The following is a 14,750-nucleotide window of genomic DNA, read 5'->3' as shown; positions in this document are numbered from 1 at the left end:
ATGTCAAAACAGCAGAAACAATTGTTAACTTCACCAATGTCACTTTAGAGCTAGTATTTCAATTACATTTTTTTTGCTCACATTTTAAGATTATAAGGCTGAACGGCATGAAATGGCATTGGTCTACAGACATTTCACATTATTTATCTGTTGCAATCGGGATATCACAATTATTAACCCAGATAAAACCAAAGCAAAGCAAACACAACCAGATTACTATAGTATGAATACAGCACTACAACATACAAAAGAGAGAAACTGACTTAGAATGTCACTTAAATGTTTTATAATGATTTTGTTACTTTTTAAATTTTTTAAATGTTTTTCTCCTCTAAGGGCTTATTTTCCGGTCTCTATCACCATCTTGTGGCTGAATGTAAACCGTCTTTGCTCTGCTCAGTATGACAGGCTGATGGATGGCGATGTGCTGAATCTCAGAAACTATAAATATTTTAAAAAAGCACTATCCTTATAAATAAACTAAATAGTTGCAATTTAAACAATTACATTCTCGCCTAAAAAAGCTACAAAAGTATGTTTTCTAATATCTGCAATATTTGTCAAACTGTAATGAGTTTAGATTCGAGAGCCAGATAGAACAGTTTTGTACATATTGTATATATATATATATATATATGTATATATATATATATATATATATATATATATATATATATATATATATATATATATATATATATATATATATATATATATATATATATATAATTATAATTTTTATTGTCTTTAAAGACATAAATTTTCTTTTCGGCTTAGTCCCTTTATTAATCTGGGGTCATCACAGCGGAATGAACCACCAACTTATCCAGCATATGTTTTACGCAGCGAATGCCCATCCACTTGCAACCCATCTCTGGGAAACATCCATACACACTCATTCACACTCATACACCATGGACAAACTTTAGATTGTGTGGGAAACCGGAGCACCAGAAGAAACCCACGCAAACATAGGGAGAACATGTATACTCCACACAGAAATGTCAACTGTCCCAGCCGAGGCATGAACCAGCACTACTACGCCACTGCGTCACCCTATTTAAAGACATAAATGTATTATTTTATATTATTATTTGAGATACAGCTATTGCTGCTACATATTTAAAAGGAACACTTTAATCACTGGTTGCTTGCGTTCATGTTTCATTGTACCATCCCTCAGTGTGACTCTCTATTAGCTAAACAATTCATTTCCATCCAAGCAACCAATCAGCACTTCTCCAATTCACAGTGGTGCAGCTGCCACGCGAGAAGCATCCCGCACAGGCACTGCTCTCAGGTCAGACATTAACGCTCTTATTCAAGGTTGCTGGGCTGTTTTATTAATCCACCATTTAAGTCTCTGAAGTCTAAAACAGCGTCTCTCATCTCTAAACAACAACACCCCCGCTAGCTCTCTTTATAATGCCAACAGGGATAATTGTATTTCATTTGGCCGCCCTGTGTGGCTTGAGGGTCCTATAGTGGCGGAGGCGAACAGTCATTTAAAGGCCTCTCTCATCATCGCCATCAACCCTGGATTGTAATTCAAGAAGCAGCCGAATTGGAGGACCCTTTTTTTCTATGCATGAGCCATTATTGGGGGCTGAGAGGAGATGGCAGCTTTTAGTGGCAAATAGGGCCTCGGTGGAGGGTTCGCCCAAGTGTTTTACAAATGAATGTAGGCAGTCAGTCAGGCAGCTGGTCGAGGCCTGGATTCACGCATGCAACCCCCCAAAAACATCACTCACCTCCAGCCTTGTGCGATGGCCAGGGAGGCAAAGAGCTCCGGCTGCTTTCCCTACTGGTAATTACCGCTATTAAAGCTAATCCTGTGACCATTCAGCCTGCTTTTGTTTTGGGCTTTATCTTCTCCAAGCTTAGAGAGTTTCTCCTTTCAGACCGTTGCACAAAAGAGACTTTTTTTCCTCTCTTTTTTTTGGCAATTATCTGTTTTATGCTCTTTACAAGGGCTAGAGAAAACCCTTCCTCGAGCTTGGAGATACGCTCGCTTTCTGTTCCTTCTTTTTAGGGCAGACTCTCGATATATAATCATAGTGATAATGGGCAAAATACGCAGTGGACGTTATTGAGAGATTAATGAGATAGAGGGGGACTTTATCTATCTCGTCTGGCTATACTGCAGTAAATGCAATTATGTTCAGCGCTTATTAGCATGGTGGTAATGCTGGCTTTCTAATTTACAGCAGTAATTGGCTCTCTATTTTTATGATGTGTAATCCACTATTAATCATGATGATGATGATTTGGGGAATGTATAGTGCACAACTTCGTGTTCTCTGTGATTTCCTGGGGTACGTCTTTGATTGTTCTGTTCATCGGGGCCCATGAAAGTGAACAGTTTTGGAGCTGATCTGGAAAGATTTCCACTGATAAATGTATATCTAAAAAGTGATTGTATTGTAACAGTCAAGTGTCCTATAAAATCAACATGAAAAATGGCACTGTTGATGTCCTTTTTTCCATGATTGGCTGTATATTAGCACGAGGCTGCAGGCCAAAGCGTTAGCGCCCCACCAGTGTTGATATACAGCCAAAGCACACTGCTACGAGACTGATATTGCGTTTATACAACAGTTAAAGGGCACAATCTTGTACATAAAAAAGAAAATCAAACAGAGAGTCTAAAACCCTTTTGCATTAGGAACTACTTTCTTCCAACACTCATCCACATTTGCAGTTGACGTCAAAACAGCAGAAGCCATTACTAATTCACCAACTTCACTTTAAAGCTAGTATTTGAATGATTCTCTATAGCGTAATGTGAAGCGGCACTTCTGGTGTGTGTGACCCTTTTAAGGTGATGACAAAACAGCAAATTTTCAGATTATAAGGCTGAACCTGACATGAAATGCCATCCATCTACAGAGATTTCTCACCAGACTGCTGTTGTGTTTGCGATAAGGAGGGACAAGGCTGAATCCAGCCTCATATTCATAGCTTCTTATTGACTCTATCCGGTCCACCTTAAAAACCCACAAGGCTTTCGTTTTTTAGCTTTTTATTCGCGCTCAAGAGAACACACTGAGCAAGGGCTTATTATGCGAATCTGGCGCTATCGTGTGAATAGACAACGTCAACCGTCTTTGGCCGGTGACGAGCTCTCTGAAATTGTAAATATATGAAAATAGGCACTATTCTTGCAAATAAACTGCATAGTTGCAATCTAAACAACTATATTCTTGACTAAAAAAGCCTCAAAAGTATATTTTGTTAACTAACCGCAATAATATTTTTCAAACTGTAGTGTCTACTTGTTGCTGGCTGGATGTGGGCAGAGTAATACACAAAGGGTAAAGACGCTGCACGGATGGTGATATTACTTAAATATGTCACGGCTATCAGCTAATCAGATTCAAGATATATATATATATATATATATATATATATATATATATATATATATATATATATATATATATATATATATATATATATATATATATAAAGTGAATTGTCAAAAGTAAAGGGAGGTGTGTTTCAGGACATGAACATAATTATAATTTTAATAATTAAAAAAAAAAATATATATATATATATATATATATATATATATATATATATATATATATATATATATATATATATATATATATATATATATATATATGTATATATATACAGTATATTTGCATACTGACCACAGGAAAAACTCCTGATTATAGATATATGTATATATGTATATATATCTGGCTCTGCATGGCCAGTCCTCCACTGCACATTTGTCCCACATTGATTTCAAAGAAGTGCTACCCTGTTCTGAAATGGCAGCTCTATTGATGCATTCCTTCCAATAGACAACAAAAGCGTAGGTGACATTTGTATATATCTATGAAACGACCAGATCTAATCCTGTTTATATGAAATGAGCTTGATCCTGAGCAGGTTTGTGTTTACCAGACCTGATAATATGTTAACAACTCTCGGATGAGTTTTGAAGAACAAAACTATGCTGGATCTTGTCAAATCATCAATAACCAAATCTAATTGACTAATCCACATAGAATGGACCCCTGGTGTAAACAGGCGCAACATGTATATATTTATATGAGAAAGTATGTTTGCTTGTTTGGTTGGCCTCTCAGTCTTTTCAAGCAAAAAGGGATCATGGCTTACCATTTTGTACCAAAACTCATAAGAGACTTGACGGTCACTTTATTTTGATGGTCTGTTTGTTAAATTTAAGTTACATTGCATCTACATGCCAACTAATTCTCATTAGATTATAGGTAGACTGTTAGGTTGGAGTTAGGGTTAGAGTTAGTGTAAGTTGACATGTACTTGCAAAGTATCTTATCAGTTAAATATCTGTTTAGCAGCAGTATCAACAGATATTAAGTAGACAGTCTACTAATACTCAAATGAACCATCAAAATAAAGTGTTACCGAATTGACAATTCACTTTTATTTCTGTTTTTTTTTTTATTTTCTTCATACCATTTAAAAAATAAAACATGCTGTAATATGAATTAATAAAAAAAAAATAATAAATAAATAAATAAATAAATAAATAAATAAATAAATAAATAAATAAATAAATAAATAAATAAAAATGTCAATATGAATGCCATTGTTGAAGTTTGTGATGTGAAATCTCATTTTTCAAATAACATTTGTCAATAATATCTAACCTAGGCTTATTCTGGAAACGTATCCCCGCGCACGTTTCTGGAGACCCCGAAATGTCTTGAGAAGTATGTATTCGTGCAGTTTTAGTTTTTGCAAATCCGCCGCCGTTCACGCTCACGCTGTTTTCACGTAAAGCAGCCGGAGGCCGCTGTCGAGCGACCGTCTGTCCGACTGACTGACTGAATGACTGAAAGATTGACTGGGCGGCCAACCAATCGGCTGACCCACCCTCCCCCTCCTCCTTCCCTAAACCCAAGCAACAATTTACAAAAGCCGTCCAGAAAAAAGAAAAGCCCTCGTCTGATTTTGACCGCATTTTTGTATTTCACCGCATTCTTGCCCCATTATGAACTCGTTCGCTTCATGTTTTGGATTCTGTTTTTTGTCTTACCTGATTTCTGGAACCGCTCTTCCCCGTGTTCAAACCAGGTCGTCGCAACCGGCCCCCCTCTGGGCCTCCGCTCCGCTACGAAACACGATGAGCTAACCAGACAAACTGGTTACGGCTGGAAAGCTCTCCACACATAGGTGAGCCGTCAGCCGACGAGCGCGAAAGAAGAGTAGAAAAAAAAAAACAGCCATGCGTACCTCCAGCCACATAAATCGCGGTCTCCAGAAATGTCCGCGAGGCTACGTTTTCAGAATGAGCTTGGGTTGATAAAATCTCTACAAATTTGGATCTTTCACCAATCATATACTGTTAGATTAAGTAAATCTAAAAAAAATCCCAGTTTGTTTAGGAAAAGGAAAGACACCTCAGATGATTTCACACAGGGTAGTCATAGAGTTGAATATACTAGCAAGATATGTACTACATTATCCAGTATGCCACCCTAAAATATCTGAAGTATTGTCACTCACTTTTGAATTGTGCAATTCTGATAAGCACAGCTGGCAAAAATGTAAAATGAATGCATTTTACTGTGATAAATATGTGTGAACATTTCGTCTAAGACTTCCCTATGTTATGTTAGACATCCTGGTGTGTTTCCAGTTCACCTACATGTTGAGACAGTGATGAAATGTGTGCTCAGTTGAAAGATGCCTGCAACCAGTTATCAGTAATGTGCTGTTACCCAATCTGTCCTGCTGTTAATGCCAAAAATATGGTACATGTGTATTAGAGCGCTGGGATTTACACTCATTAGAGAGTTGTGCGACTCTTTGTCTGAGTGACAGATTTAGCCTCGATGCGTTTTATTAGATCACGTCAAGTCGTAGTCTACCTGTCGCGTGTCATCCCGAAGATGTGTGGGCCTTTCAGAGTCCAGCCTTTTTCCAGATGGCTTTCCTCTTGCTGGTCCCGGACCTGCTGTGCTGGGACGTCTCCTGATTGGACAGGCCAGATGCTTTCCTGCTGCTCTGGTTGTGATTGACAGGTGCTTTCCCCAAACAGAAGACCTAACATCCTCACTATTTTTCTCCCTCTTGAATGACAGCCCCTGTGGCCCGCAGATCTTCTCTGATTGGTTTTGGCTATGACATTATTAAAGCCTTATGCTGATTGAAATATTCATAACTGTCTGGAAGCTCTGAGACCGATATCTGCTGCTGAACTGTTGTATCTCAGCAATCACGCGCTGTCAAAAGATCCATTTGGCTTTTGTTGTGATGTGAATGCGGTTCTGAGCTGTCAGGTTAAGAGCAGTGTTTAAATGACTGGTGTCTTCATTAGAAAGCTAATGGGCAAGCAAATCCAGAGCGTCTGGATAAATTGGCTCTTAGAGAGAAAAAAGAGTCCTTGTCTATGTAAATGGAGAAGCTCATTTACCTTTAAGTGTACATACATCACTAATAATGTTGTACTTGAGTACTCTGCATCCAATCTTTTTAAGCAACTCAATAAAAAAAGTTGTTGAAGAGTTTCCTCAAACTTCTTTTTGCTTATCTAAAAATCTGCAATATTTGTTGGGTTATTTTTATTTATTTATTTATTTATTTATTTATTTATTTATTTATTTATTTATTTATTTATTTATTTATTTATTTTTTACTTATTTGACATATTAAAAAGACAAGAAATGCTTACTGTACGATCTGTTAATTAACTAGTCTTTATTCATAGCTGGGTTTTTTTTTTTTTTCGGCTTTCAAATTACATTATAGAATCTTAAACTGTTTTGGGGGGAGGAAAACTTAATAGGCTAAAACTTAAAAAATAGAGTACCTAACCCTAACCTAATCGATTTGTGTTGGGACAACATGTATGAATTGCGTGGAGCCTTGCATTTTTTACAATGTACTGGCAGCTCATTGTTTTTTGTAGTGTTAATCTACTCAAACCAGACAACAAATCAACGTAGACTCATTACGAAAACGTAACCCTATTTACGTTTCTGGAGATCTTGAATTTTGTAGCAGAGCTACGTTTGGCTGCATTTCATCTTTAAAATGAACACTATGGTGCAATATGACGCTGTTCCTTTGCTTGCTTACCAGCTGTATGGATGGCTTTTCTGCTGTTACCAGTTTATCCGGTAGCTTAACACATACATCGACAGACTTGAGACAATGGGGTTTGAGTCTGGTGAACGTTTTCAGCAGGTAAGATAAAAGCCAAAATATAAAATAAACAAGTAAATAAAAGGGTGAGAAAGTGGTAAAATCTTAAAACATGGTAAAAAATAAGCCATGGTAAGGAGTGGAAAACACTGGTTGGGTTTAGGGAAGGGGGTGGGTGTGTCAATCTTTGCTTTTTAAAACACTATTGGTTGGGTTTAGGGAAGAGGGAGGGTGGGGGTGGGGGGATCGGTAAGTTGGTCAGTCAGTTAGTTAGTTAGTCAACAGCGGCCTTAGCGTGAACAGCAGACACAAATGGCAAACCCATGAGAGAAACTTGGGATCTGTAAAAGTGTGCCTTTAGCGAATTTGCGAAAACAAAAACTGCAAAAAAAGAATACCTCCTTGGAGGAATTCTGCTCTCTCCAGAAATGTATATTAAGGTATGTAATCAACATGAGACTGGGTTGCAATATATTGTTTCAAAAGTGTCAATAAAAGTCTTGTCTTTGAACTGAAAATCAATAAAAATAATAATGACAATAATAATAATAATAATTTTGGGAGACTGTCAATTAACAGATGTGTTTTATCGGTGCTTTTCTGCCTTTGAAATCTTGGAGGACAGCAGGTTCATTCTTGCTTAATTTTGAAAGTTCTGCTTAATCAAATTATTCATTGTTAATTAATTGTTAATTGTTAAAAATCATTATTTTTAATTCATATAGTTTGCATCACTGGATATTATTATTTAACCTTTTTATAATATAACAGTTTTAAATGTTTTGCTACAGTATACTGTACTTCAGCCTTAACGTACTCCCTGTGTTTAACTGGTCTTTCCACTACTTCTGTAAACTCTGCCTAGATTAATTTGATTGACCATATCAGTCATTTTGGCATTGTTGAGCATTTTTAGAAGGCAGAGCTTGACTAAGCTAAAAACGTAAACATTTCTAGCTCAAAATGAAATGCACTCACTCACAGGGGATCAAACAAGTAGTTACTTTTTTTTTTTTTTGGAGCTGCAAGTTCACTGAAAAAAAATATTCAAAGATGATTCTTTGGATTATCTCAATTTTTTAATGTTAAGTGGCTTTGAACAATTTATTTAGGTTGAATTTAAACAAACAAATTAAGCTGAACATTATTTAATTTAATTTGTTTGTTTAAATTCAACACAAATAAATTGTTTGCAACAGTTCTGCATGCAACACTTTTTTCAGGGTTGTCTTTCTGTAATCCATATGGTCAATATGGTCAAGTCAAGTTTAAAAATCATTCAAAACCAACTTTAATTACCATTAGTGGCTCCTAATGATGCACTAAAGTCTTATGAAGCTAGAAGATTGCTTAGTGCAACTCTAAAACTCAGCCTGATGGGGCTTTATACTCTTACCGAGTTTTATCCGGGGTTTTTTGGCTATTACCCTGTCTGTTGAGGCCACTTGATAGAAGAGTCCAACTCAACTTATGTGCTTGGAAAGTATGGTTTATTTTCATAGTGTGATTTCTGCATGAATTCACAGACTACTCTCATGCATTTCTCTCATTACTTCCTGTTATTTTCCTTTTCTTTTCCTCTCCACTTTTTTACACAAGATTTTTTGAGAGTAGAGTCTAACTTTATTTCAACACATTTTTAACTCTTACACAACAAATGGAATATTATGTACAATGTTATTACCTGTTATTCACAGCCTGTGCTACATTAAAGTATGCACTACAAGTGCCTTATCCCATATTAGTATATTTGTGTGCACATCCTCTTTCTCTGTGGTAAACAAACTCAAGTGCATCAGTTCACTTGTGATTTTACAATCTGTCAATACAGTGCATTACAAGTATTAAAGGCAAAGGTTAATCTTTATGAAAGTCTCTCATACCATACTCTTGTTTTGCCTTAGCTCTTACCTAAAGACTCAGTGTGTACAAAAGCAGCCACTGGGATTTCACCTTTTCAAAAGGTACACTGGTATACTTTTTTTTAAAGGACTAATCTACATTTTAGACACTAATATGTTTATGTAGGCATTTAAAGTTGCCATGAAAGTTACACTCACAGAAATGATTCATGGCAGAGTTAGTTTTTATGCATTTACATCTATTTGACTTTATTTAAAAACTAATATTTTTAAAATCTATACATTAAAAGTAAATATACTCTAAAAGATTTAATCAATTATACAATTTATTTAATGCATTTAGTTAATAAATACTAACATTGTTTGAATAATAAGAGTTATAAAACAAACAAGATTCTGTTATTTAAAGTTTATGTGATTGGTTTTCATCAAAGTTATGAAAAAAATCAATTTGGAAACAGGAAATGACATCATTTTTGCTGGACACAAGCCCTCGGGATATTGTGGGAATCCGTCACACACATGTTGGTAAGTAATCCGAAACATCCTTTGTTGTATGGCTCCTGTTCTAATTATTTTTTTATTTAGCATCAAGTGTATATAACATTAATTCATTTATGGTAAGTTTTATGTAGTTTGTGATTTTTTTAAACGGTTTTATTGTACATTGGTTTACCGGAGAATACAGATGCCCGTTAGAATCATAACTTCATTAAGCTTAGCCAAACAACTTTAAAATGCATCAATTAATCAAATTAACCCATTGCTGTTGGTTTTTATGTTTGTGAAAATAAAGAGAATCGAATTTGAAGTCAAGAATTGTCACTGTAATATGTAAGCTAATGTTTGCTGTTTTACGGCTAGTTAGATTACAGAACTGAATGACACCACTTATTTTATTCTTACTTTCTTTTTTCCAGAAACGTAACTGGTGGTATTTTCTTAGTTTTCCTCTCACCGTGTTCTCACCTCCACGTTGCAACGTAGATTTTTGTAAGTATAAGTTAAAAGATCTACACGTTAACATGTATAACATATTAGATGAACTTTTAATTAATGTTCAGTCAATGTAATATAAAATAGATTTTCAATATAATGCTGAAATTGATTAAAATTTATATAAAACAATATCAGTGTTATCGAAACTTGCTTTTAGCATTTTATACTGTAAAGCCTTGTATATAGAATAATAAAATTAAACAACAATTAAAATTAACTGAAATCAATGGGAGTTTACTTGCTTTATAGAAAGATGTAACAATCATCTTATTTTAAAGAGCCTGAAAATGAGTTTCCATTACAAATAAACTTTATAAGATTGTTAGTTTTTGCAGTGTAAAACAAGGTGATTGGTGTGGTCAAGAAGATAAATGTCTTTGAATCTGTTGGCTTTTAACAGAATGAAGATGTCAATGTGAGGCGAGATTGTGTGATGAGCTGTCTGAGCATCTACCTCAATGAAGACCTGGACACACTTGGTAAAGAATATGTGGTATGTATCAGAATAGTGTGCCAGTAATTTTTCCATCTAGATAATATGGATTGTTCATGAGAATGGAATGGACATTAGGACACATTGACCACCAGTATTTCAACATTGAGTCCATTCGGTTGTTTTGAATAAAAAAAATCATGCAAGGTAAATGGTGGTAGAGCTGTCACTCTGAGGGAATTAAATCCGCTTGGTTCAGAGGAACCTGAAGATGAAGTTGTCTGGGTTCTGGCACCCACATGCCCCTTCTCCGCCAGAAACAACAATCCTCGCCTAAACAACAAGGTGATGACACAGACATTTCCTAGTGCTCATGAAACTGAAATGATTTTACTGCATTGATATGATTTTGGAAATGTTTATTAAGAAGTGCCTTGTATCATCAGGATGCATGTTCTGGACTGTCTGCTTACGAACTCAAGCGCCTTGAGAACATCACACACAAGGAAGCCTTCTTGCCGTCTCTGAAGATATGGCAAGTATGTGGACATTTTAGTAAAGGTAAAGGACTAATCAGCTGTTTTCCATTTTATTTGCCCTCTCCCTACCTCAGTCTCCACCCTACTCTCCTCTTAGTCTCTTTTTCTCTTCCTCCTGCTCTTTCACTGTTGTCCCCCACTGTACGGTCCTTCTCTCCTTCTCCTTTCTTTCTTTTGTATTCAATTGTTATCTTACAGGTGTAACATAGATTTTAAAAATATATAAAATTAGATTTTGGTGGGTTCTTGTATTTTTTTTAACAATGTAGTTTACAAAATATTGTAATTTCTGTCTTCATTTATTAGCACACCTTTTAGTATAATTATGGTTGCTGTCTATACAGAAAAACAAGGAGATAATTATTCTTCTTTGTCTCGCCCGCTCTCTCTCTCTCTCTCTCTCTCTCTCTCTCTCTCTCTCTCTCTCTCTCAAAAGGTAGTGGAGGATCTGAGGCAGTCAGTGAAGCCAAAGCCCAATGTCAAAAGGTAAATAAAGCAGTACAATTAAAAGCATGGATCTTTTTACTGTTGGGGCTAATGGATGTGGAGTAAACTCTATCGTTTTATGTAATGATAGGAGCTTTATAGCAGTATGTAACGTCATGGTGCACCTGCGGTTTATTAGAGTAATTTCATTGGAAGAAACCGCTTCATCAGGATGGAACTCTTAAAGGGATAGTTCACCCAAAAATGAAAAGTTTGTCATCAATTACTCACCTTCGTGTTGTTCCAAACCCGTATCACCTCCATTCATCTTTGGAACACAAATTAAGATATTTTGGATTTAATCTGAGAGCTTTCTGATCCTCCCATAGACATCACTGAAAATGCACAATTTAAAGTCCACAAACATAAAGTCTTTATTTTTATAATTTTTTCAGCCAAAAAGTATTCTTGTTGCTTTATCATGTTAAAATTGAGTGACCCATGTCACATGGACTACATTAACTATGTTTTTAGTAGGTTTGTGTAATTTGAATGTGCACTTTCAGTGGTGTCTATGGGAGGATCAGATCCAAAATATCTGAATTTGTGTTCTGAAGATAAACAGAGCTGATATGGATTTGGAACAACACGAGGGTGAGTAAAAATTTTATTTTTGGGTGAACTATCCCTTTAAGTTTCAGGCTTGATGGACATACTACACTCATCCTGACTTGATTGTCAGATTATAAATTGTTACATTGGCAGAAAGGTGCACAGCATTCATGAGAAGCGTCTCCATTTTTAGTTAACTTTTTTTAACTGCATTTTTTTGTGGCAGGTTAATGGCTTCATTGGAAGAAAAATCTCTGCAGTCTCCCCGGAAATCCCTCCGTTCTAAAATAGAAAACCTCACCCCAAGTGAAGGGTTGACCCATAATCAAGTGAGAACAAGACTAATACTTGTATAATTTTCAGATATTATATTGTTGTTGTTACATTAATAGGAAATTGCACAACTGGAGATAAAAATGCATTGTGTTGTTGTTAACTTATTATCCACAGCCTTGTGACTTTTATTTTTCCAGGCTTTTAGGGGGTGATCAGGTCTTAAGGTCATTATCCTGAACTTGCATCCATTCCGTTCTCATGAATGCATATATGCTGTCTGCTTTAATGAAAAGATGTACGTATGTGTGCGTGCATGCGTGTGTGTAATATTATAAGTGTGTGTTTTTACATTCCAGGACATTGAATCCAGAGAGGCAGAGGAAGACATGGCAGGAAAGACCATGGGCATCTACAAAGTACAATCAAAGGATCATGGTCAAGGTGATGGACGCTTCACTGATGTCCGTGTTGTGCTGGAAGGTGTGGAGGTTCTCCACAACCTGTAGAGTGTCACTCATGCATGGGTTATGTTATATGGCCTGATCTACGCACTCAATTTGAACTACCCTAAAAGCCTGAAGTGTACATTTGAGGTGTACCAGAAAATCCTGATGGACCTGGACTCAACCAAGCTTTCCCCGAAAGTACAGACACTGAAACTGAAATTGCTCCAGTGATTTGGCTAAAAATAATAACTTATACAGCCCCTACCCATTTTTTTTTCACATTGTGCTCCAACCCAGAGATATGTTAAAATGATTTCCTAGTTCTATAATGATATGTTAATTAGCAACTGAAAATGGATCTCTGAGTACAGTTTTATGTTTTATTTATTTATTTTTTTGGGTGTCCAAGCAGTCATGTGATGTTCGAGTGTGGCTGTGTAAGTGGGTTCATATGGATGGTTTCCTAAATGTTGGCTGATGTTAACTTGGCTCAATCCAGAGTTTTGTATAAAATATAAATATAAATAAATCTGGAATTTTCCAGTTGGTCTAATTCAATGTGATGCATTGTTTGATTTGGTTTAGTATATAAGCATACATTAAACATGATTCAAATAAATGTTATTTATATTTTTTAGTTACCCCGATTTAGTTCTCTTAATTATTATGCAATTTATACAATAAACTTTGTGTATTTTAAATAAATACACTTTTTATTATTAATTTAGAATAATTACACTTTACATGAACTAATTACGTAAAGCTGAGGATTATGCATTTAAAATAAATAGGTTTTATTATCCTTATGAAAATAAATAGTATAAAGTTTATTTGGTAGATTTGTGTTAAAATTATGAAAAAAATATAAATGGGAATTTGTCATGTAATAAAATTACATAAATCTTAATTTTTGGATGAAATATTTCTGTGAGTGTATATATGTTTTGATTTTGCTATCTATAGATGTTTAGATAGTGTGCTCCAAAAACAGTGACTGATATAAACATCCAAAGCTTGCAGTTTGTCACATCCACCTATGGATCAATGTGTTTGTTTTCACGTCACCTCGGGAAGAGCTACTCTATATCCCCCCCTTACTTTATTTTTTTTAATTAAGATTATGTCATATATCAAATAAAAAAATGCACATTTTACAATCGCTTCATGGAACATTTAAGGTACCATTATGGATGCTTAAGTACAAATGTGTTTGAAAAGGTACTGCCTCAGTGACAGCTTGTGTATTTTATTTCTGTGTGCTACAGAAACATGCCTGATGGTATTCCGTGAAAATTCCCAATGAAACCCCAGGACATGGAATGGCAATGCGAGCATGTCTCTAAAGCTGTCAGCTCACATCTGTGATACAGGTGGGTTAAGAATTATGTAGAGTGTGTTTCATCATTTAATCACTCCTGATGGTTTATATTGGTTTATACCGAGTCTTCTTATTAAACCTGACACACTGTCAGATTTCAGACTTCCTCTGTTGTCCCCCCTGCCGTATAGCTTGATATATTTCTACCTCAGGTCATCGTTCCTTCACGTGGTCATTTGTGTTTGCATTGACAACTTGTCTGCCGAACATTTCCATAACATCTTATTACAGTTTAAACTGTCACATAAAAACACAGCTGACAGAATCTAACTTCAAAATAACATTACTTTTTCAAAATATGCTGATGCTATAAGAAAGCAAGCATAAATATGCTCAAGGTCATCAGAATTGTGAAACGTGAATTCGTATTCAGAAGAGAGGACATTAATATCATCCATCCTAGGATATGTTTGAGATCTGGCAATATTAGACTGGAAAATCGTCCCACGGATGTCAGCGTGAATCAGTCTCGGCCTCTCCTTTCCCTTGAGTTTCTTTCCCCCTCTGTCCATTTGCTTCCTATTAGCCAATAAAGATCCTAGTCAATTAAAACAACTACTTCAGAGTCAGGAAATGAGCCAATTAAAAACCAGCCCTGAAGAGGATTCTGGGGTTTTGTGAGGTCTG

At 35.7% G+C, this 14,750-nt stretch overlaps 1 protein-coding gene across 4 annotated transcripts; it reads left to right on the top strand.

Annotated features, from left to right (window-relative positions):
• The first annotated feature begins 9,483 nt into the window (after positions 1 to 9,483).
• Positions 9,484 to 13,298, top strand: LOC147840024 (uncharacterized). Of its 4 annotated transcripts, XR_015514002.1 has the most exons (8): positions 9,484 to 9,542; positions 9,935 to 10,007; positions 10,414 to 10,506; positions 10,654 to 10,791; positions 10,893 to 10,985; positions 12,250 to 12,352; positions 12,497 to 12,594; positions 12,656 to 13,298. XR_015514002.1 is itself a non-coding variant. In XM_087291277.1 (7 exons), exons 3-6 carry the CDS (start codon positions 10,447 to 10,449, stop codon positions 12,307 to 12,309), a joined length of 351 nt encoding a protein of 116 aa, XP_087147403.1. In that variant the 5' UTR covers positions 9,484 to 9,542; positions 9,935 to 10,007; positions 10,414 to 10,446; the 3' UTR covers positions 12,310 to 12,352; positions 12,656 to 13,298. The 4 variants fall into 4 exon arrangements, 3 of the variants coding, with proteins under 3 accessions (XP_087147403.1, XP_087147404.1, XP_087147402.1); XM_087291277.1 differs by lacking the exon at positions 12,497 to 12,594; XM_087291278.1 differs by lacking the exon at positions 12,497 to 12,594 and having other exon boundaries at positions 9,484 to 9,634.
• Positions 13,299 to 14,750: the final 1,452 nt, after the last annotated feature.

The sequence above is a fragment of the Danio rerio genome, chromosome 17, assembly GCF_052040795.2.
Source record: "Danio rerio strain M-AB ecotype USA chromosome 17, GRCz13ab, whole genome shotgun sequence".
NCBI lineage: Eukaryota > Metazoa > Chordata > Actinopteri > Cypriniformes > Danionidae > Danio > Danio rerio.
This window is presented reverse-complemented; position numbering and strand designations above follow the sequence as displayed.